This window comes from Danio rerio, chromosome 4, assembly GCF_049306965.1.
Source record: "Danio rerio strain Tuebingen ecotype United States chromosome 4, GRCz12tu, whole genome shotgun sequence".
In the NCBI taxonomy this organism is placed as follows: domain Eukaryota; kingdom Metazoa; phylum Chordata; class Actinopteri; order Cypriniformes; family Danionidae; genus Danio; species Danio rerio.
Window position 1 is genome coordinate 62,162,557 of NC_133179.1, and position 21,983 is coordinate 62,184,539.

The following is a 21,983-nucleotide window of genomic DNA, read 5'->3' on the forward strand; positions in this document are numbered from 1 at the left end:
GTTGCTGAAGGTGTGAGGCTGGCCGGATTAACTTGACAGTCAATATAGGGGTGTAAAATGGCCTGGAGCTAGGCCCAGGCCGAAAGGGGGATAAAACACCAAAAGGGGATATCTGACTAATTGGAGTGTGTAAGCATGTATTGGTGTGGGAGCTGAACACGCTGCAACACCAATGCATGAGGCCAACTGTATATTAGATACAGGCCAACACAAAAAGGGGAACCAAAAAACACATTAAATTCTGAAATAGAAAGAGAAAATAAGACTGCACAGCAAATTCATTGGTGTTAAATTTCAAGTGTTGTGGTAATTCAGAGTAAAGTGTTAAAATTCTAGAGTTTTCTAGAGATAAAGGTAAAATAACCCTCTCGGCGTTAGAAGCTGATTTGCCTCCTTGTCATACAGAGTAACATGTATCTACCTTTGTAGAAAACCCTTATATTTGAGAAACTAATCAGAGTGTCTGAAATCTCGCCACACCCTCATTCACCTGGCCCTTAAATTGGTCAATTAGTTTAGTCCACTAGACAGAGCGAATGACCACAAATAAGTGAATTCAGACACCTGCTGTTGAACACCTGCTGTTAACAAGCACAATCACTGAAGGAATAAGAAATTGAAGAAAGAAATAAAACTACAGACACAGCCTCACACCAAACCAACTGAATTAAAACAGAGGATTAAACAACTCCATTAAATAATAGCATAAGCAGCTTCACTGATTATAGTTTGACTTCATTTCAGTAAGAATATTTTTTTATTAAAAATATTTCATTTGACCTCACCATCATGGAGATCAGAGGCTGCTTATTTGAGCTCTTGAAGCTTTACACTTGTATCATAATGGTTCTCTGACTGTAACAGCTGTGTGTTCTTAAAGTCATCAGCTATAGCAAGAAAGGTCAAGAGAAACTATACTGTTTATGCTTTATTGTATAGGTATAATTTCAAGTGTTTAATAAGTTGATTGATAAAAATATGCAAATATAGTTGCATTAAAACTGCATGGGACAATACTACTGGCAGTCTGCTGCTCTTCATAGATGATACAACTAAGATGCAATTAATAATTAGTGTCATGCACTAAACATTCAAGCTCCAACTTGTGCAATATGACACACAGACATCAAGAATCAGGATATGTACCTCAACCGTGGTTGCTAAAAAGAAAAGCTGCATAGTTCATGTCGCAATGCATGCTGGGTGCCAGCATAGTATAAAGCGCCCAGCATGCATTGCAGCATGAATAAATTATGCAGCTTTATGTTCGTACAATCTCTATCTTTTCTTTTCTTTTGTGTTGTTTTTGGGAGGTGATATTTCAGTAGTGTTTTATTTTTTTTACTTGATTTTTATTTTTTTGTTTGTCACCATCATTGAGATTCAAAGACTAATTATTGATGTCTGTGTGTTTTTGAGTTCCGCAATAGATCAAACATTCTCATTGTAAATGGTGTTTTTAAACCTGTTATAAAGTCATTAATTCTTGGAGCTTCAGTGGTTTCGTTTATGTATATTATTTATTTTTCACACATAATTAATATGATACTGAATCAAAAAACAAGCAGGAAAGGATGGCTAAGATATCATAAACAATCTCTTCAGACTGACACTTTAATTTTCTTTTGATTTTCCATGCTATATGTATTATTAGTGTGATTAACACTAACTATAGCAGCCAAAATGAAATGAAAATTATAACAAGAAGTTGAAGAGCCTGACTAAAGCAGACTCTGTCCTCCATCATGGTGACTTCAAATGAACAACAGAAATTTTATTAAGAGCTTTTGTTCACATGATAGAAATAAAGTCAAAGGTCAGTAATGATAAGTTGTTGAATGTGATGAGTTTTTTTTTAAAGATGTTGATAAATATTTTTTTTTTATTGTGTAATTTGTTTTATTTTTATTGATTATTATTTTATTTAGAGTTTTTTTTTCTCTCAGTTGATTTCATCTTTGATTTTGGCTTGTGTTTTCCTTTCCTTCAGTGATTCTGCTTGTTAACAGTCGTTCATCAATCATTCTTAATCCTCCTATAATTAGACACATAATTGTCTCATTAACTTCATCACTGTCTGAGTGTTCAGCCCTCTGTAGGGAGGACAATAGTTAGGATTTTGCTCTGGAATTTAGGGCTTAAGTGTGTTCGAATGAAAAATACAGACTATGGGATGTATTTTTAACAGAAATATTCTGGAAACTGAATTTACGAATGTAAAATGTTGAAAACAGCAGATTACTGGCAACCACTGCTGCCAGTATTTTGACAGACATTTTACAGATATTTTACACAATAAGAGTTTGCTAATTAACACTTTCAAAAGTGTTATTTTAACACTTATAGTGGTTCCCATATAAACACTGAGGGAGTGTTAATTTTAACTCTAAGGTAGTTAAATCTACCAAATCTAAAATTTGCAGTATGAGTTTGATTAAAAAATACAGACAGTGGAATGTGTTTTTAACAGAAATATTCTGTAAACTGAATTTATGAATGTTAAAAATGCAGATTACTGGCAACCACAGCTGCTGGTATTTTTCCGTAAAATCTAAAAATGAAAAAAGAAAAACAGCTAAACGGTTTTTGTGTCACCATTGTGGAGGATAATAGCGTCTCTGTTCAAGTCCAAGATGAACTGAGAGTATTTGATGTTATGCTGCAGCTTCTTTTGTTTAAAGGTAACTGTGTAGTTACTAATGCAGTCAAAATCTGTTTGCTAATTGCAATCACACATGAAAACATTATTGCATCTAAAGACTTTACATATTTTTGCACTAAGCTATGATTTTGTAAACTGAACATTATATTAGTTCATGAAATATGGTTATTTTTTTGTAAATTTATACAGTTATATAAATATTCCATGTTTTTCACAGAAAGATTCTGGCAACCACAGCTGCTGGTATTTTTTCGGAAATGTAACAGATATTTTACACAATAAGAGTTTGCTAATTAACACTCTCTTGCTGTTGACAATGTTAACACTTTCAAAAGTGTTATTTTTAACACTTATAGTGGTTCCCATATAAACTCTGAGGGAGTGTTAATTTTAACTCTAAGGTAGTTAAATCTACTATCTAAAATTTGCAGTGTGATTTACTAGCATATCACAATCTGACAGAAAGTGTGTGATTAAGTGTGTATGGACGTTTCTCAGAGATGGGTTACAGCTGGAAGGGCATACGCTGTGTAAAACATTTGATGAATAAGTTGAAGATTCATTCCACTTTGGTGGCCCTAGATTAATAAAGGAACTAAGCCTTAAAGAAAATGAATTAATTAACTGGACAAATTTGATTGGAGAAAATTTAGGAAAAATTAAATAAATAATCACATTTTAAAATTATTTTATTTTATTTTACACACGTAAGTTTTTTTAATTATTTTTATACTTTTATTTTAGACATATTATTTTTTTATATTTTATGTGAAGACATTCTTTATATTTTTTATTATCTTTTAATTTAAGAAATTTTTATGCTTTTTATCTTTTATTTTAAGACATTTGTATGTTTTTCATAATCTTTTATTTTAAGACATTTTAAGATTATTTTATTTTAAACACATCATTATGAGTTTAAGATTCTTTTATTTGAAGAGGATTTTAAGATTCTTTTATTTGAACACATTTTTGAAGATTATTTTAGTTTGAGCCATTGTTGTGTTTAAATCTTTAATTTAAAGACACTTTAAGATTTTTATTTTAAGCCATTGTGGTTTTTGAGTCTTTTATTTGAAGAGATTCTTAAGATTTTTTTTTTATTATTTTAATCACATTGTTGTGTTTTTGATTTTCCCATTTTAAGACATTGAGAAAAAAAAAGGAATCTAGTTTAAATATGTTTGAATTTTGGTTTTAATCATTTGGTGACGAGTTTGAGTTGTTAGTTTAATAACATTGTTACGATTAAGTTCTGAATCTTTCATTTTAATAATTGTTGAGTTGAATCCTACTTTGAAGTTGTTGATTTTTCATCCTAAATCTCAATTGTAATTTTTGTGCTGTAATAAATTTAAAATGTTGAAATTCAGTTTGAACTATTCATGGGGATTATAATTTTGTATTAGTGGATTTCTAATTCCAATCACATGTGTTTTCACAGGTGTTGATCTTTGATCGTAATTATACAGTGGGATTTTTAATTAGAGCATATCTTTATGGGTGTGGATTTCCTTTTAATCAGATTTTTATTTTTTTATGTTGGAGTTTTTAAATTTTGTTTAAATTTTTATTATTGTCATTCTTATTCTAATTTTGTTGGGGAAGAAGAAGAAAAAATTACCTTTATTGATAAAGTATATAAGAATGGAAAATTTTAATGATTGATTAATTGGAAGTTAATAAGAGTGTTGGGAGTAATAAGCCTAAATATAGCAAATAAAATCCTTATTAAAAGAAGATATCGCAGTGACTTCAAGAGGGAAGAGACTGCACCACTGAAGAGGAGAACCAAGAGTGTAGAAATTATAAACTGAATGTAAAAAAGTTAAAGAAATTTAGTTGAAAGGGGTTATAGGCATCATCTAACATAATGAATGAGCACTAGGATGTTAACGATTGTTTTGAATAAGAGGTAAAACAAAGATTTAGGCAAAGGCCTGCAGTAATGACAATGGGACATTTTTGTGGAGATTTGATTATCTGTTTTTGTTTTTGTCTGCTCCAGAGAGGAGCAGAAAAGGGGAATTGTTAGAGAAAAGGAATTTATTTTCATTACTTTTGTGTTTTATTAGGAAAATGTTTAGACTAACAACAGATTAATCAATCTTTTCTATTGTATTATAAAACATCTTGACCAGAAAAACTTCCTCTTTTTTACTGTGCTGCATACTTTTTAGAAGAACTGCTGACAAGTGGAAAAAGCAGAATAAGAATAAATTTAGGTTTGTTCCAGAACTATAGTCTAGACATGTCACAAGTTGTCATGATGCTTGTAGAAGTGTGAAATATATTAAAGATGCACGGAAGTGTTCAGTTCTGGTATGCAGAGAAAGGTTGCAGAAAGAGGAAGTAATGTCCAGGGGTAACAAAGGGCCAAGGGACTGCAGAATGACTGATAAGTGACGTTAAACCAAAACTCCACCTGTTAAGGTCAGTTGTGTATATATGCTGGAGTCAGGAAATGTATGTTAGTTGCGAACATCTTGAATGTAATTCTTGTATTCCATTGGGGTAACGTAACCCAGAGCTCTGTCATCGAATTATTCATTTGTATCTAATAAATTACTAATATTTTTAGCATTGAAGAAAACCCTCTCCAGACCTTTTCTTATTGAACACGTATGGAATTGGCAAGATATTCCAACAGTAGAGCATAAGACTCTTAATCTCAGAGTCCTGGGTTCGAGCCCCACGTTGGGCGTTTCTGTTACTTTTCTCTCTCTCTCTCAGGAAACTTACATTAGGGTTCATATAGCAGACCTTTTGAGACAAAGTTACGCCTTTCTACCACTGTAGGTGACCTTTCCCTAAGTCTCTGTGGCGCAATCTGTTAGCGCGTTCGGCTGTCAATTGAAAGGTTGGTGGTTCAAGCCCACCTAGAATCAAATTAGGCATTTTGCTGCCTTGCAACTGCTAACACGTGCACTGGGCATATTACCTGGGCCACATTCTGTCCAGCGTTACAAGATGAAATCAGGATTTAGCAGAAGATTGTCACGGGTAGGGAAGGTATTACTGTAAACGGTGTCTAGCTCTTAAACGAGCTTCAGCCGGCTAATTCAGTTGGTAGAGCATGAAACCCTTAATCTCAAGGTCGTGGGTTCGAGCCCCGCGTTGGGTGTTTCTGTTGCCTCTCTCTCTCTCAGCAAACTTTCATTAGGGTTCTTATAGCAGACCTTTTTGAAACAAAGTTCCGCCTTTCTACCACTGTAGGTGACTTCTTACTCAGTTTCTGTGGCGCAATAGGTTAGCGAGTTTGGCTGTTAACTGAAAGGTTGGTGGTTCAACCCCACCCAGGGACGAATTAGGCATTTTGCTGCCTTGCAACTGCTAACACGTGCACTGGGCATATATGCTGGGCCACATTCTGTCCAGCGTTACAAGATAATATCAGGATTTAGCAGAAGATTGTCACGGGTAGGGAAGGTATTACAGAAAACGGTCTCTAGCTCTTAAACGAGCTTCAGCCGGCTAGGTCAGTCAGTAGAGCATGAGACTCTTATTCTCAGGGTTGTGGGTTCGAGCCCCACGTTGTGTGTTTCTGTTGCCTCTCTCTCAGCAAACTTTCATTAGGCTTCATATAGCAGACCTTTTGAAACAAAGTTCCGCCTTTCTACCACTGTAGGTGACTTTTTACTAAGTTTGTGTGGTGCAATCAGTTAGCGCAATCAACTGTTAACTGAAAGGTTGGTGGTTCAAGCCCACCCAGGGGCGAATTAAGCATTTTGCTGCCTTGCAACTGCTAACACGTGCACTGGACATATATCCTGGGCCACATTCTGTCCAGCGTTACAAGATGAAATCAGGATTTAGCAGAAGATTTTCAAAGGTAGGGAAGTTATTACAGAAAACAGTGTCCAGTTCTTGAAAGAGTTTCTCATCAGCCCGGCTAGCTCAGTCGGTAGAGCATGAGACTCTTAATCTCAGGGTCGTGGGTTCGAGCCCCACGTTGGGCGTTTCTGTTACTTTTCTCTCTCACTCTCAACAAACTTACATTAGGGTTTGTATAGCAGACCTTTTGAGACAAAGTTCCGCCTTTCTACCACTGTAGGTGACCTTTCCCTAAGTCTCTGTGGCGCAATAGGTTAGCGCGTTTGGCTGTTAATTGAAAGGTTGGTGGTTCAACCCCACCCAGGGACGAATTAGACATTTTGCTGCCTTGCAACTGCTAACACGTGCACTGGGCATATATCCTGGGCCACATTCTGTCCAGCGTTACAAGATGAAATCAGGATTTAGCAGAAGATTGTCACGGGTAGGGAAGGTATTACAGAAAACGGTGTCTAGCTCTTAAACGAGCTCAGCCGGCTAGGTCAGTCAGTAGAGCATGAAACTCTTATTCTCAGGGTCGTGGGTTCGAGCCCCACGTTGGGTGTTTCTGTTGCCTCTCTCTCAGCAAACTTTCATTAGGCTTCATATAGCAGACCTTTTGAAACAAGGTTCCGCCTTTCTACCACTGTAGGTGACTTTTCCCTAAGTCTCTGTGGCGCAATCGGTTAGCGCGTTCGGCTGTTAACTGAAAGGTTGGTGGTTCCAGCCCACCCAGGGACGAATTAGGCATTTTGCTGCCTTGCAACTGCTAACACGTGCACTAGGCATATGTCCTGGGCCACATTCTGTCCAGCGTTACAAGATGAAATCAGGATTTAGCAGAATATTCTCACGGGTAGGGAAGGTATTACTGTAAACAGTGTCTAGCTCTTGAAACAGCTTCTCATCAACCTGGCAAGCTCAGTCGATAGAGCATGAGATTCTTCATCTCAGGGTCGTGGGTTTGAGCCCTTCGTTGGGCGTTTCTGTTACTTTTCTCTCTCTCTCTCAACAAACTTACATTAGGGTTCTTATAGCAGACCTTTTGAGACAAAGTTCCGCCTTTCTACCACTGTAGGTGACTTCTAACTCAGTCTCTGTGGCGCAATAGGTTAGCGCGTTCGGCTGTTAACTGAAAGGTTGGTGGTTCAACCCCACCCAGGGACGAATTAGGCATTTTGCTGCCTTGCAACTGCTAACACGCGCACTGGACATATAACCTGGGCCACATTCTGTCCAGCGTTACAAGATGAAATCAGGATTTAGCAGAAGATTTTCAAAGGTAGGGAAGTTATTACAGAAAATAGTGTCTAGTTCTTGAAAGAGTTTCTCATCAGCCCGGCTAGCTCAGTCGGTAGAGCATGAGACTCTTAATCTTAGGGTCGTGGGTTCGAGCCCCACGTTGGGCTTTTCTGTTACTTTTCTCTCTCACTCTCAACAAACTTACATTAGGGTTCATATAGCAGACCTTTTGAGACAAAGTTACGCCTTTTTACCACTGTAGGTGACTTTTCCCTAAGTCTCTGTGGCGCAATCGGTTAGCGCGTTCGGCTGTTAACTGAAAGGTTGGTGGTTCAAGCCCACCCAGGGACGAATTAGGCATTTTGCTGCCTTACAACTGCTAACACGTGCACTGGGCATATATCCTGGGCCACATTCTGTCCAGCGTTACAAGATGAAATCAGAATATAGCAGAATATTCTCACGGGTAGGGAAGGTATTACTGTAAACAGTGTCTAGCTCTTGAAACAGCTTCTCATCAACCTTGGCTAGCTCAGTCGGTAGAGCATGAGATTCTTCATCTCAGGGTCGTGGGTTTGAGCCCCTCGTTGGGCATTTCTGTTACTTTTCTCTCTCTCTCTCAGCAAACTTACATTAGGGTTCGTATAGCAGACCTTTTGAGACAAAGTTCCGCCTTTCTACCACTGTAGGTGTCTTTTCCCTAAGTCTCTGTAGCGCAATCGGTTAGCGTGTTCGGCTGTTAACTGAAAGGTTGTTGATCAAGCTTACGCAGGGACGAATTCTGCATTTTGCTGCCTTGCAACTGCTAACACGTGCACTGGGCATATATCATGGGCCACATTCTGTCCAGCGTTACAAGATGAAATCAAGATTTAGCAGAAGATTGTCACGGGTAGGGAGGGTATTACTTTAAACAGTGTCTAGCTCTTGAAATAGCTTTACATTAACCTGGCTAGCTCAGTCGGTAGAGCATGAGATTCTTCATCTCAGGGTCGTGGGTTTGAGCCCCACGTTAGGCATTTCTGTTACTTTTCTCTCTCTCTCAGCAAACTTACAATAGGGTTCATATAGCAGACCTTTTGAGACAAAGTTCCGCCTTTCTACCACTGTAGGTGACCTTTCCCTTAGTCTCTGTGGCGCAATAGGTTAGCGTGTTCGGCTGTTAACTGAAAGGGTGGTGTTTCAAGCCCACGCAGGGCCGAATTCTGCATTTTGCTGCCTTGCAACACGTGCAGTGGGCATATATCATGGGCCACATTCTGTCCAGCGTTACAAGATGAAATCAGGATTTAGCAGAAGATTGTCACGGGTAGGGAAGGTATTACTGTAAACGTTGTCTAGCTCTTGAAAGAATTTCTTATCAGCCCGGCTAGCTCAGTCAGTAGAGCATGAGACTCTTAATCTCAGGGTCGTGGGTTCGAGCCCCACGTTGGGCGTTTCTGTTACTTTTCTCTCTCACTCTCAACAAACTTACATTAGGGTTCATATAGCAGACCTTTTGAGACAAAGTTCCGCCTTTCTACCACTGTAGGTGACTTTTTTATAAGTCTCTGTGGCGCAATCGGTTAGCGCGTTCAGCTGTTAACTGAAAGGTAGGTGGTTCAAGCCCACTCAGGGATGTTGCTTATGAGTTAACGGACAAATTGACTATTAAAGGGATAAACTGTGCAGTTAAGAGGCTACAAAACCGTGATTATGTTGTCTCCTTCATGCATCTGCCTGTCTATGTTGCTGATAAAAATATTTTAGACAAATTGGATCATTGGGGAGTTTGTCCCATTTAAAAAATTAAAAGAAGGTTTTATCCGGGCACAAATATTGAAGATGGGATGAGGTTTGTGAAAACCAGATTCCCCAAAGAAGTGGCGTCCTTCCCGTACAGCACAAGAATAGAGACAGCAGAAGGTCCACAATACTTCAGGGTGATGCAAAGTCATCAGGTGAAAACGTGCAGGCTGTGCTTGAGCCCAGATCATGTGGTAAAAGACTGTCCTGATTTTAGGTGCTATAAGTGCGAGGAAAGGGGGCACTTTGCAAAGTTTTGCACTGCTGTAAAGTGCCCGGATTGTAATAAGGTTTTAAATAAATGTGAATGTTGGATTGGGGAAGAGGAGGAGGAGGTAGAGCAGCAGGTGGGCAGGCAGATGTATGAAGGAGACAATATCCAGTCAGAGGACAAAACAACAACACAAGAAAAAAGTACAGAATCTGAAAGTGAAAAACTACAAGAGAATGAGACTAATGGAATAGACAGAGTCACTGAACAGGAAGGGACAACATGGACACAAATGGATATGACTGAAAGTTTAAAGAGTGTTTTGGAAGCAGCAGAATTGAGCGATTCGAATAATAAAGACTTGAATCAAGGACAACAGGAAGACACATTTTGGACACAAATGGACATCACAGACAGTTTTCAAAAGGCATTGGACACAGAGTAGACAAAAGGCCAAAGTAATGACGAGCAAGCCGATTTAGAGGGACATTTACAAAAGGATGGAAACAAAGAGACACAGGGGAAATCAGCAAAAAGAAGAAGATCGTTAAAGATAAAACCTAATTTAGAGACTGCAAGATAAAAACTGCTAAAAGATGAAGAAATTGAATGCGCAAATAAGTATGAGTTGCTAAAGGGCTTGGAAGACATGGACTGAGATGATGTTTTTTATGAATGTTTTTATGTCTTTTATGAATGTTTTTATATTTTTTATGGTTTTAGGAATTGTGTCTTTTAATGCAAGAGGGCTTTTAGACATCAGGAAATTTGAAAAAGTGAAAGAAATGTGTAAACAAGAAGATTTGATTTTACTACAAGAGACAAACTGGAGGGAAGAATGCATGAAGGAAATAAGAAAAAGGTGGAGTGGGGAAATGTTATACAATAATGGGGATGGGAGGCTAGGGAGAGGAGTTGCAATTTTATTAAAGGAAAAAGGTGGGGTTTTATGTAAAACAATCTATAATGACAAAGAGGGAAAGTGTATGATATGTGAAATGGAGTATGAAAAGAAAAAAGTAATTATGGTGAATGTTCACGCCCCAACAGAGGAGAACAAAAAAAAAAGAGTATTTTAATGTACTTAGAAATTATTTAAAGAAACACGAAAGAGTTATTATCATGGGTGATTTTAACACTGTTTTTAGTAAATTAGAAATGGCTGAGGGAATGGTTTTTAAAACGGATAAGGGGAGAAAAGAACTGAAAATATTGATGGAGGAAATGAATTTAATTGATGTGTGGAGAGAAAGGAATGAACAGACAAAAGAGTACTCAAGAAGACAGATAGTGGGGAATTTTTGTTGTCAAACAAGAATTGATTTTATTTTATGCACAAGAAATGTTGAAGGGTTTATAAACAAGATTAAATATGAAGAAACAAGTCTGAGTGACCATAAGCCACTTTTTATGAAGCTAGACTGGAGTAATGCGAAAAGAGGGCCAGGGGTATGGGTTTTAAACACAGCGATTTTAAAGAATGAAGACTATGTTTTAAGTGTAAAGGAAATTATTCAAAAGAAAAAAGGGAATGAAATCTATAATAAGGACAAAAGAATGTGGTGGGAGAACGTGAAGTATTTAGTTAAAAAGTTTACGATAAAATATTGTAGACAATTACAAAATTGTAAAAAATATAAGGAAAAGGAGCTGAAAGAAAAACTAGAAAACGAATTGAAAAATGAGAATGGAAAAAATATACAAAAGATAAAAGAACTGCAAGGAAGACTGAAAGAAATGGAGGAGGAGAAATTTGAAGGTGCAAGATTAAGAAGCAAAGCAAAATTTACAGTAGAGGGGGAAAAGTGCACTAAATTTTTCTTTGATCTAGAGAAGAGAAGAGAGAAGTCAGAAATGATTAGAGAAATAAGGAGCAAAAATGGGAACATAGTAGAACAACATGAGGAGATTTTGGAAGAAATAAGATCATATTATGAGAAATTGTTTTGCACAGAGGGGATAAAAGAAAAAGAAAAAGGGGAATTACTAAAGCTAATAAAATCAAGAGTAGAAGAAGGGGAAAAAAGAGAATGTGACGAGGAGATAAGAGAAGAAGAAATAAAAAGAGCAATTAGTGGATTGAACAAAAAGAAAAGTCCAGGAATAGATGGGTTGGGAAGTGAATTTTATATTGTTTTTAAAGATATTTTATCTTGGATTTTAAAGCAAGTATATGATGAAATTTGAGAAATCATTAAATGTTACGGTTTAATTAAGTTGTCTGGGGAAAATAAACATAACACTTATAATATTAAATTATTTCTGAGTAGATGGATGGAAAATACACCAGGACACCAAAATTTACATTCAATTCATTTATTCCTTTTATGAGGAGAAGAAAAATGAAGCCAACAAAAAAGAGGCTTACATGTGTGCGCTTTGTACAATGTATATATAATAATAAGAAGAAGAAGAAGAAAAGAAGAAGAAATACAATCAAAAGTTATAGGGGAAAAAGGAACTAGAGTGGCGCCAAAGCAAAGAACTAAACAAAACCAAAAGCCACCTAAACTAGAACACAAGATCCCCCTCTAAACTTACTAATAAAAATCAAAATGTGAAAAAGAAACCAAAATCTTCAGCGTTTGCGAAGCAACACCTAAACTCCCTGAAATAATAAGCAAAAATACAAAATGTGGCGCTCACCCACTTACCTAGTGTTTCTGAACATTGAAGTTACCTACGGGCAAAATGTATGTTGCGCGGCTTAGTAAATTATTTCCTTTTCCCCAAAAAAGAATGATAAACTATTTAACCATGACTTAATTTACATCGATGTAGTTATTCAGAAACACAGAACAAAGCATACATTATGAATAGCAGCAAGCGAACACAAACCAACACGCACACACATAGCACTCTGAAAAACAAGGCGGGCCGGTCGAATTTAAAGTCCGTGGAACGAAATCCAATTGGTCCACGAGGAAACGCCCTAATGAGGAGTGACAGGCTCGGGATCCAATCAGCAGGTACCTAGTAGAGAAAAAGTAGCGGAACAAAAGGTGATAGGGCGAGACAAAGAGCGAATGACAGTCGAGGAGATGCGAAGAGAGCGAAGGGAGATAAGCAAAACATAGAGGGAGAAGGCACAAAAATACAAACTCCCACGGACCGTAACAATCATCCTCCAGCCCCGGGCTACCTCTCGTAAGCAGGGTGAGAGAGGAGTATGAGCTCAGGTAGATCTTGATGAACTCCCCCGACTTGTTTCTGTTCTAATGACAGATATCCAGATGGCTAAAGGGAGATATATGGCTTCTAAGAGCTTGACTACGGTGCCAATTTAGAATGTTCAGTTTACTTAGGTTACGTGTTTTTGGGCTGTGGAAGGAAACTGAGGAAAACCCATGTGAGCATGGGGAGAATAAGCAAACTCTCCACAAATATCAACCAGTTCAGTGAGGGCTCTTCTTGCTGTGACAATCTTTCTGTGAGGCAACAATACTAATCACTGGGCTGCTGTGTTGCCCATTCTAGAAAGGAGGAGGAGTAGGGGTGGGAGGGGAATTCCTCAAGATAAAGATAACTAAGGTTAGAAACTCTGGTTATTTATAGTGAGTTAGGAATCGTCTGATTGGTGAATCATGTGTTGGTTAATGTGGAACCAGCCGTGGACAATCATAAGCATGTGATCCTCTCGAAAGTAGTTTATAAATAAACCTCACGTCAATTAACAGCCAAACTACATGAAAAGGCTGCTGTTATGCATATACTCATGTTTGTGTGGACAAGGCCTTAATTTTGAGGACTCTGCTCTCCATTGTGAAGCTCCATGTGATTGCTGAGGCTTCTTTTATGTTTAAAGCCCTTTCCACACTCAATGCATATAAAACGCTCTCCTGAGTGAGTCTTCATGTGGTTCTTTATGGAGTATTTGTGTGTGAGACTCTTTCCACACAGATCACATGTGAACACTATGGTTCCAGTGTGACCATTCATGTGGTTCCTGAGGTTAGCATTACATGTGAAGCTCTTTCCACACTGCGCACATGCAAACGGCTTCTCTCCGGTGTGAACTATCATGTGGTGTTTGAGTGTGCTTTTATATGGGAAACTTTTACCACACTCTGTGCATGTGTAAGGTTTCTCTCCAGTGTGAATCCTCATGTGGAGGTCAAGATTTTGTTTTTTAACAAAACTTTTACCACACTGTGTGCAAACAAAAGTTCTTCCTCCATTGTGAGTTCTCATGTGGACTTCAAGGTTGCTATTTTGACTATAACTTTTTCCACACTGAGGGCAAGAGTAAGGCTTCTCCCCAGTGTGAATTCTCATGTGCACTGTTAAGTTTCCTGTAGTTTGAAAGCTTTTCCCACACTGTTGGCATGTGTATGGCCTCTCTCCAGTGTGAATTCTCAAGTGCACTGTTAAGTTTCCTGTTTTATGGAAGCTTTTCCCACACTGTTGGCATGTGTACGGCCTTTCTCCAGTGTGAATTCTCATGTGCACTGTTAGGTTTCTTGTATTATAGAAGCTCTTTCCACACTGTTTGCAAGTATAAGCTTTCTCCCTAGTGTGATCTCTTATGTGAACATCAAGCTTTGGCTTCTGACTGAAACTTTTTCCACATTGTTTACAGCTGAAATTACACCTAGGTTTGGATTTCCGAGGTCTTCCACGTGACAAAGTCTTTTTCGTCAGTGTAGGTTTTTCATCAGTCGTCATGTCTTGCTGTTTCTCTTCCATTTCATTCTGTTGATGAGTCTTTTCTTTCAGCAACATCAGGTCTTAAAAAAAAGAAGTTAACTTTAGTATGAAGACTCAAAGCGATAAGCATGAAATGGATGTTTCACCCACAAATATAAATGACCATACCATTTACTCTCTCATTAGCTTTTAAACAATTCCTTTCTTCTGGAACACAAAGAAAGCTAACATTTGTTTTCACAATATCTTCTTTTGTGTTCAACAGAATCAACAAACCCCATAAAGGTTAAAAACCACAAGAGGTACAGTAAATGGTGAGGCTATTTTCATTTCTGTTTCATAAATATCTTTAAAGGGTTCCTATTATAAACCTTTATTATTATTATTTTTTTTTTTTTTTAAAGAAAAACTTATTAATATTATTATTATTTTTTTTTTTGAAAATAAGTCTTTGGTGTTCCCAGAATGTGTCTGAGGTTTTGGCTCAAAATCAGATCATATTCCTTTGAGAATATTTAATTTTGGTGGTCTGAAGGAAAACCAAGCTCTTTTTGCGCCTGTGGCTTTAAATGCAAATGATCAAATGCACTCGCTCAGGATTACTCGTGTTAAATTCCCTCATGTGTATCTTCCACATGATTTAAACATTTTAAACTTGCTTGGAAAACCCGATTGGAGCAAATCCTGCATGTTCATAGCAAGTACGCATAATTTACTCTTCTATTTGTGAGTTTGCATTATTGTATATAACTTATGCAAATATTTCCTAGTACTGAGTTGAAGCTGGTTTAAAACATATGCTGGATAAGTTGGTAGTTCATTCAGCTGTGGCGACCCTTGATGAATAAAGAGACTAAGCCAAAGAAGCTTAGCTGAAGACCTACGTCGTGACATTTTATATACCTGCCAAGATGCAGAAATGCCATCTCAGAAGGTTACCTGCTGTTTGTCCAATCAGGGACAGTGGCATCTTAAATATACAAATAATAATGTTAACCCAGGGTTTGCCAATGTGAAACGTCTGTTAATGAAAACCCAGGATTATTTTATAACCCCTAGGGGCTTAAATAGGTTCTATAACAGTAAGTAGTTGCCATGGTAGCACACAACATAATCAATGCATCTGTGCTCAACCTTCAGGGTTTCATGACAGTAACGTGCACAAGCAAGTTATCTGGATTATTTTGACTGAACTCAGATTAGTTACATCAAATGATTTTCAAATTTCTGTTATGGAACCAATTTAAGTGTGGACGATTAGTTCGGCTCACTGAAGCCAGGTTTTCAACTTTAATCTCCACTTTTCTAAACCACTTTCATGAAACAGCCCCTGATCTCACATGCTATTGTTTTAGTGCTTCAGTTGCCTATTGGAGAAATGACCAGGAATAACGGTAGAAAACGGTCACACTACTTGCTCTACAAACAAGTGTATTCATGTTTATTCATACAAAGAAAAATAATAAAATAAGAAAATATGACTTTGCAACATCAAGCAGCATTAGGCATGGGCCAGTATAAGATTCTGACGTATGATAACCTTGAATAAAAATATCATGCTTTCACAGTATTGTGATTACTGCTCTAAAATATATTCTTTTAAATGTCTAGGTATAAAACAAACACTTTTTTTCCCCTTTAAGCACAAAATATTTTCTTTTGAGAAATATTTATTTATTATATTTTGGAGCAGTAATCATGTCAGGCTAAATCATTCAAATGAATCATTGACATCTGTTGTTTTCATTAGTTTCAAAAACAGATTGCTTTACGATTTGAAATGACATCTTTAGATATCTTTTCTGCTGGAGATACTATCTTAAAATGTAAAAAAAAAACAAAAAAAAAAAAAACACTTGCATCCAGTTGAAGACAGAATTCAGAAGGGGCTAATAATTCTGTCCTTAAAATGGTGTTTAAAAAAACTGCTTTTATTCTAGCCGAAATAAAGAAAATAAGACTTTCTCCAGAAGAAATAAAAATATTATCATACCAATCGTGAAAATTTCCTTACTCTGTTAAAAACAATTTGGCAAATATTTAAAAAAGAAAAAAAAATCAATGGGGGTGTGGGCTAATAATTCTGACTTAAATTTTGGCGGTTTTAAAACCTTGACTTTTCCAAACCAGGCTACACCATGAAAGGAGTTATCATCCCTTGCGTAAGCAGCATAACAATGATTTTAGGATCTAAAAATGATTTCTTTAAAAAAAGTGTCAAATACAAAAATTCAATGGCTGCGCCTGCTGGTACACAAAAAATATGGTCAATACTGACGAACTTCACACTCAAATGTTTGCATATCATCAGCATGCTGTAATCCATTTCTTAAGCAGAAAAGGTCATTTTTAGACTGGTTTGTTGGCCAGTTGTAGTCAGTGTAATGCAAAATGTTTTAGTTCCACTATAATTTGTTCCTTTTGTCTCACGTCGTCCCACAACAACATAAATATAGTTTAGATTACTGTACAATGTTTTAAAATAATTAATTATTTTAGTATTTATTTAATTCCGCATATTTAAAATTGGGGGCATCCATATGACACACTTTTAACGCAATAGCTGGTAATTAAGTATTAAGAGTATAATAATGATGTAATTCTAACTCAGATACTTTCTGTGAGAACTAGTAACATCTACTAAAATCAAGTTTAACCCAGAAAGAAGTTGAGAAAAAAGGGAATTGTGATCAATGTGACATATGCAAATGAAAAGTACTAAGCCAACACTATCACTGTAATAGCAGATATCTTCTTAGGAATACTGTAGGTCAAATATCGTCAGCTCAGTTAAACTTTTTTATATAGCGCCAATGCTCAAGGATGCTTAGAAGAACAAGAAAAGCAAAATGAACAAAACAATTAAAATGTCCTGTTTAAAATAAATAAACAGAAACAAAATAACTTCTATTCAACACTTGCTTCAACAGTTTCTTTATATGAAAGTAATAACAAAAAGAAATCAAAGTAAGTCTGAGCAAGAAACAATAGCCACAAATGACCTGATTAAAACTAGTATTCCATTTTTTATAGTGATGTATTGTTAGAATGGAATGACATTATGCTATTTAATAAATTAAACCTTCGGTAATACAATTATTACACACTTTTCTGTTACTTTTTAAAATCTTTATATTGTCGGCTCAGTTAAACCTTTTATTCATTTATTGTTTTTATTTATTTTATATAGCGCCAGTGCTCATGGACGCTTTACAAACAGTAAAAGAGCAAGAAAAGCAATAACATTAAGAAGATAGAGAAAATGGGAAACTAATAACACATAAAAGAATGACAAAAGACACGAGAACAAGTGACGAAAGAATCTCATTCCTGTCTTTCAATGAGTGCTTATGTGCATTTAGGAGAACTAGGCAGCACACTCAGGGCTGCAAGAATGGATTTAATTTAGTATTCTTATTATTAAAATATATCTGAATGAGGATCAGATTTGGTGTTTGAGAATAAAAATTAACCTGTTTGTTCCTGCAGATCTTCCTGTTTGACTGTGAATGTTTCTTCAATCTTCACATCTTCACTCTCCTCTTTAATAAACGCCATCTTTATAACAGTGTGGAGATCAGTCGCTTCAGCAGGAAATTTTCCTCTGCTTTTGGACAATTTATCCTGTTTAAAATGAATAAAACAAAAAAAAATGTCCTGTTTAAAATTAATAAAACAATGAACAGAAACAAAATAACTTCTCCTTAACACTTTCTTTATATGAGAGTAATTAACAAAAAAATCAGGTAAAATAGTAAGTCTGAGCAAGAAACAATAGCCACAAATGACCTGATTAAAACTAGTACTCAATTTCTCATATACAGTGATGTTTACTTTGAACAGAATGACATTATGCCTATTTAATAAATTTAACCTTCATTAAAACACTTATTACACACTTTACTGTAACTTTATTCAAACTTTATTCAGGTATGTTCTTAATTGTTTTGTTTGTTTGTTTTTTATTTTATTGTCCGCTTACAGCAATGTGTAGAACTTTTTTTTTGCACAAGACAAATTTCCTCTTGTGGACAAATAAAGTTTATCCTATCTTTATTCAAATAATAGTCCTCATCACTGTGATTAAGATAGAACAACGTTGTATAAAAGGTTAAAATAATATTGTTAACAGCAGGTACATCATTTATCGTTGAATGAAAAACCTGAAACTTTAATCAATCAGTTTTTTATCTGTGCAAAAGCTTTGACACAAACCTTTCTCCAGTTGAATCACAGTGCGGTAGCGGCACAGTCTTATGACATCACACACCACACCAAAATAAAAGTCTTTTTTGTTTTGCTTAGTCATGACTTATTGATACATTTCTCACACCTTTTCTTTTCGATTTTACCTCATAACATTCTGGCTTTTCTATGAAATGTCACACTCTATTGGTGCATGTAAATATGCTGCTTTTACATCCATGTCATGAACAATCAGATTTTCTTTGCATTAACACTCTTACACTAGTCATGTTAGCAGTTGGAGAAAAGACTTATCATAGTTCTCTTTGGCAACATACATTGTTTTTGCAAAAACCCATTTACCCACTAGACCTTTGCCTTCAGGTAGGTTGGTGAGAGCAAAAGTTGCATTCTTTTAACAATTGCATTTCTTCTTCCATAGCTTTAACCTATTCACTTGCATTTACTGATGTAACCACGTCTTTGTATCTTTGTGGTACATTACAAACAAGTCAATAACAATAATCTATGTTGAACACATCACCTTCAAAACCACAAGCATAATTGCTTAAATAAGCTCGCAGGATTCTAACTTCTGGTTTATCTTCCACCGGTTTGTCTAAAATGAGCTCTTCCTTGGCACTTTGTGGGCTCAACTCTGGGTCTAATTTCACAGACACTCCAGGACTTCCTGATCTCAAAATCCTCCTCTACAACTGGAATCTTTGATTCAGAATTTTTATCAGATACAAACTGAACAAGTCTGTGTTTCTGTACTTTTTTCATGTATGCTGGACTAAATACAACGTTGAACAGTGCATCCACGCATGTATAGATTTTACATTTTATAATGTTAGCATTCAGATATTATTTGAGTGTAAATTCAGCATGTGCAACTTACGTTTCCAGTCCTCAATGAAGAAGTGGGATGAAAAAATGGCCTCAGGGGGCTTTTCTTTGTAGGTATTTGGTAATAATCGCAATGTAGAAGTCAACAATCGTAGTTTGTCCTCAAAAGTTGTTCTCTTTTAGCTAAATAAGCCAATGAAGCCTCTGTTAGGAACCTGGAATATATAGATACAACCCTGCTGAGCTACTGGATCTGGAATGTGATTGGATAAGACTCAATTGGCCCCCATTAATGCTGGTATAAAGATGCAAATGAGCAGTGGCGAGCAGTGAAGACTCAAGACACATTACAGTGGGGGATGGGAAGTTCAGCAGCTTTACAAACCAGTTTTACAGAGAAATAATGATGTATTGGGAAAATAAGTTGAATTTAGCCATCATCATTTGTTTTGTTGCTATTGCTTTATAGGACTATTGACTATTGAAGCTTATTTTTCAGTTTGGCTGCTGCATTTTGTAGTTAATGTTGATACAATTATGTTGAGGTACTTTGATATGAAACACATTTCAATTATTTTTTTTCCCAAGCCTGGTTAAAAGGTAATGCAAGAGTTGTGTGTTGTTTTTGTAGAAGCTTCTCAGAGTTGCTTGGTTGAAGTTTTTGTGTACTTGGTGAAGACTCAAACCACACTGATGTCTCAATACACACAACTACATTCACTTATATAATAGTTATGTGAGTCTTATACTATTATACTGTGATATATTATCATTCGTTAAAAGAAACAATTTCTGAACTTCAGATTGAGGTTTTATTTGTGTAAAGGTCAGTCAATACATTGACATGAGCTAATATTAGCAATGTTTTAGTTATTTATTTATCACTGAACTTGTTCTTTATGTGAGTTTAGAGTCCTTTATTTCTCTTAAAGCACATGCAGCTCATTACTGGTTTCTGTAAGACTGTCAACACACTCTTAACAGATCAATTATTTCTTCCAAAGTCTCTATAGATTGTAACAATTAAAATGTAGCTTGTTTCTGTGCCAATTTTGTTTTCTTTTCTTCGTTTTTAGGTTGAAAAGAACATGTGTGAGCAGCTTAGCTCTCTCGAAAGCCTCTTATTCACCTGGTATGTAACAAAGATGTTTTTCGCCCTACACTGTAAAAAATTGCTGTTAAAAAACGGTCAGATTCTACGGTAAAATAATGTTTTTTCACTAAAACAGTAATATTCTGTTAAAAACAGTGCTTTCTGGATAACATTTTTGTTTTCGAGAAAGTAACCAACTGCAGAAAACTGTGAGCTAACAGAGTTCAGATTCGGTGTTTTGAAGTCTGTGTTTGAAATCACACTTTGTGTCCTTGTTCACTATTTCATACACTAGTTAACTAATATAGTTCACCTGACAGTTTTAATGAACACTAATGAGTGAATTCAGACACTGATGAACACCTGCTGTTAATAATTACAATTACTGAAGAAAAGAAACAAGAAACACAAACAGTGACTTGAGTTACAACATTAAATAAAATCAAATAAAATAAAACAGCTTCAGTCTCAGCAGAGGATCATTAAACAACTCCACAAACAACAGCAGACACACTTATTACTGACTGATTTGACTTCCATACTATTCTCATTGAGATCCAACAGAAATTAAGGTGTTTTTTGTGTCACCGTAATGGAGTGAGGGGCTGGTTTAGTTGGGCTCTTCACCCTTGAACTCATTTAAGAAGACTTTCCAACTGCTGTAACACAGAGTTTACAAAACGTTTGTACTAAAAGCAATTTAGCAATAAAGTTGGAAAGTCAATAAATAGAGAAATCTATTTGTCTGAAATTAGTTCTGATAAATGTTTTGGTATAAATCTGGAAGAAGGGCCACATGCAATAGATTTTATGCTTAGTTGCAGGTATTAATTTAATTAATGAGAAGTGAAAACAGAAAAGATACCTCCGTAATTACTTAACAGTTAATAAATAACATACAAAAACAGTTCAGTTATGACAAATACACACTCAGACCTCATGAATCTGACCTTGTATCTCAACAATGGTAACATCTCAAATGTTTCATGCTGCAATGCATGCTGGGAGTGGCACTGTACAAATATCCCAGCATGCATTGCGGTATAAATAAATGTTGTATGATGGTCTCACAGTTTTCTTTATTTGTGTTTGATTCTGCTGTTGTTTATGTTTAGACTTTCAGTTGCCTGTTTGTGAGTTAAACTGTTAATTTTGTTAAATTTGTTGTCACCATTATTGAGGTTCATATGCTGATTATTGATGTCTCTTTGAGTGCGATTTACACCATAGAGCACTGTTATTGTCCAAGATAATCTTAAAAACTTCCAGAAATCATTGCCATATATATACATCTAATGTAAAACAATAGATTTAACATTGAATAGGAGCAGTAAATTTTATTATACGAAATGAGAACAGACTCTGCCATTTATTAGCAACATGAACATCACCAGATCTTATTGAGGTTTTTGGCTGGCTTGCCACATCAAAGGAGCTTTTTAAACAAAGTTCTTAACAATTGCAGCAGCCACAATATATAAATGTTAAAAATGACA

At 36.0% G+C, this 21,983-nt stretch overlaps 1 protein-coding gene and 5 non-coding genes across 6 annotated transcripts; 5 read left to right on the top strand and 1 right to left on the bottom strand.

The window, feature by feature from the left end:
* The first annotated feature begins 6,548 nt into the window (after window positions 1–6,548).
* trnak-cuu (transfer RNA lysine (anticodon CUU)) lies at window positions 6,549–6,621 on the top strand. The gene has a single exon. It is a non-coding gene; the product is annotated as a tRNA-Lys (tRNA).
* Window positions 6,622–7,568: 947 nt separating this feature from the next.
* Window positions 7,569–7,642, top strand: trnan-guu (transfer RNA asparagine (anticodon GUU)). Its single transcript has one exon. It is a non-coding gene; the product is annotated as a tRNA-Asn (tRNA).
* A 169-nt stretch (window positions 7,643–7,811) lies between these two features.
* Window positions 7,812–7,884, top strand: trnak-cuu (transfer RNA lysine (anticodon CUU)). The gene has a single exon. It is a non-coding gene; the product is annotated as a tRNA-Lys (tRNA).
* A 110-nt stretch (window positions 7,885–7,994) lies between these two features.
* On the top strand, window positions 7,995–8,068 carry trnan-guu (transfer RNA asparagine (anticodon GUU)). The gene has a single exon. It is a non-coding gene; the product is annotated as a tRNA-Asn (tRNA).
* Window positions 8,069–9,080: 1,012 nt separating this feature from the next.
* trnak-cuu (transfer RNA lysine (anticodon CUU)) lies at window positions 9,081–9,153 on the top strand. The gene has a single exon. It is a non-coding gene; the product is annotated as a tRNA-Lys (tRNA).
* Window positions 9,154–12,013: 2,860 nt separating this feature from the next.
* On the bottom strand, window positions 12,014–19,591 carry znf995 (zinc finger protein 995). Its single transcript, XM_017354331.4, has 3 exons — window positions 19,447–19,591; window positions 17,834–17,984; window positions 12,014–14,440 (listed from the first exon to the last, which is right to left on the bottom strand). Exons 2-3 carry the CDS (start codon window positions 17,916–17,918, stop codon window positions 13,449–13,451), a joined length of 1,077 nt encoding a protein of 358 aa, XP_017209820.1. The 5' UTR covers window positions 17,919–17,984; window positions 19,447–19,591; the 3' UTR covers window positions 12,014–13,448.
* Window positions 19,592–21,983: the final 2,392 nt, after the last annotated feature.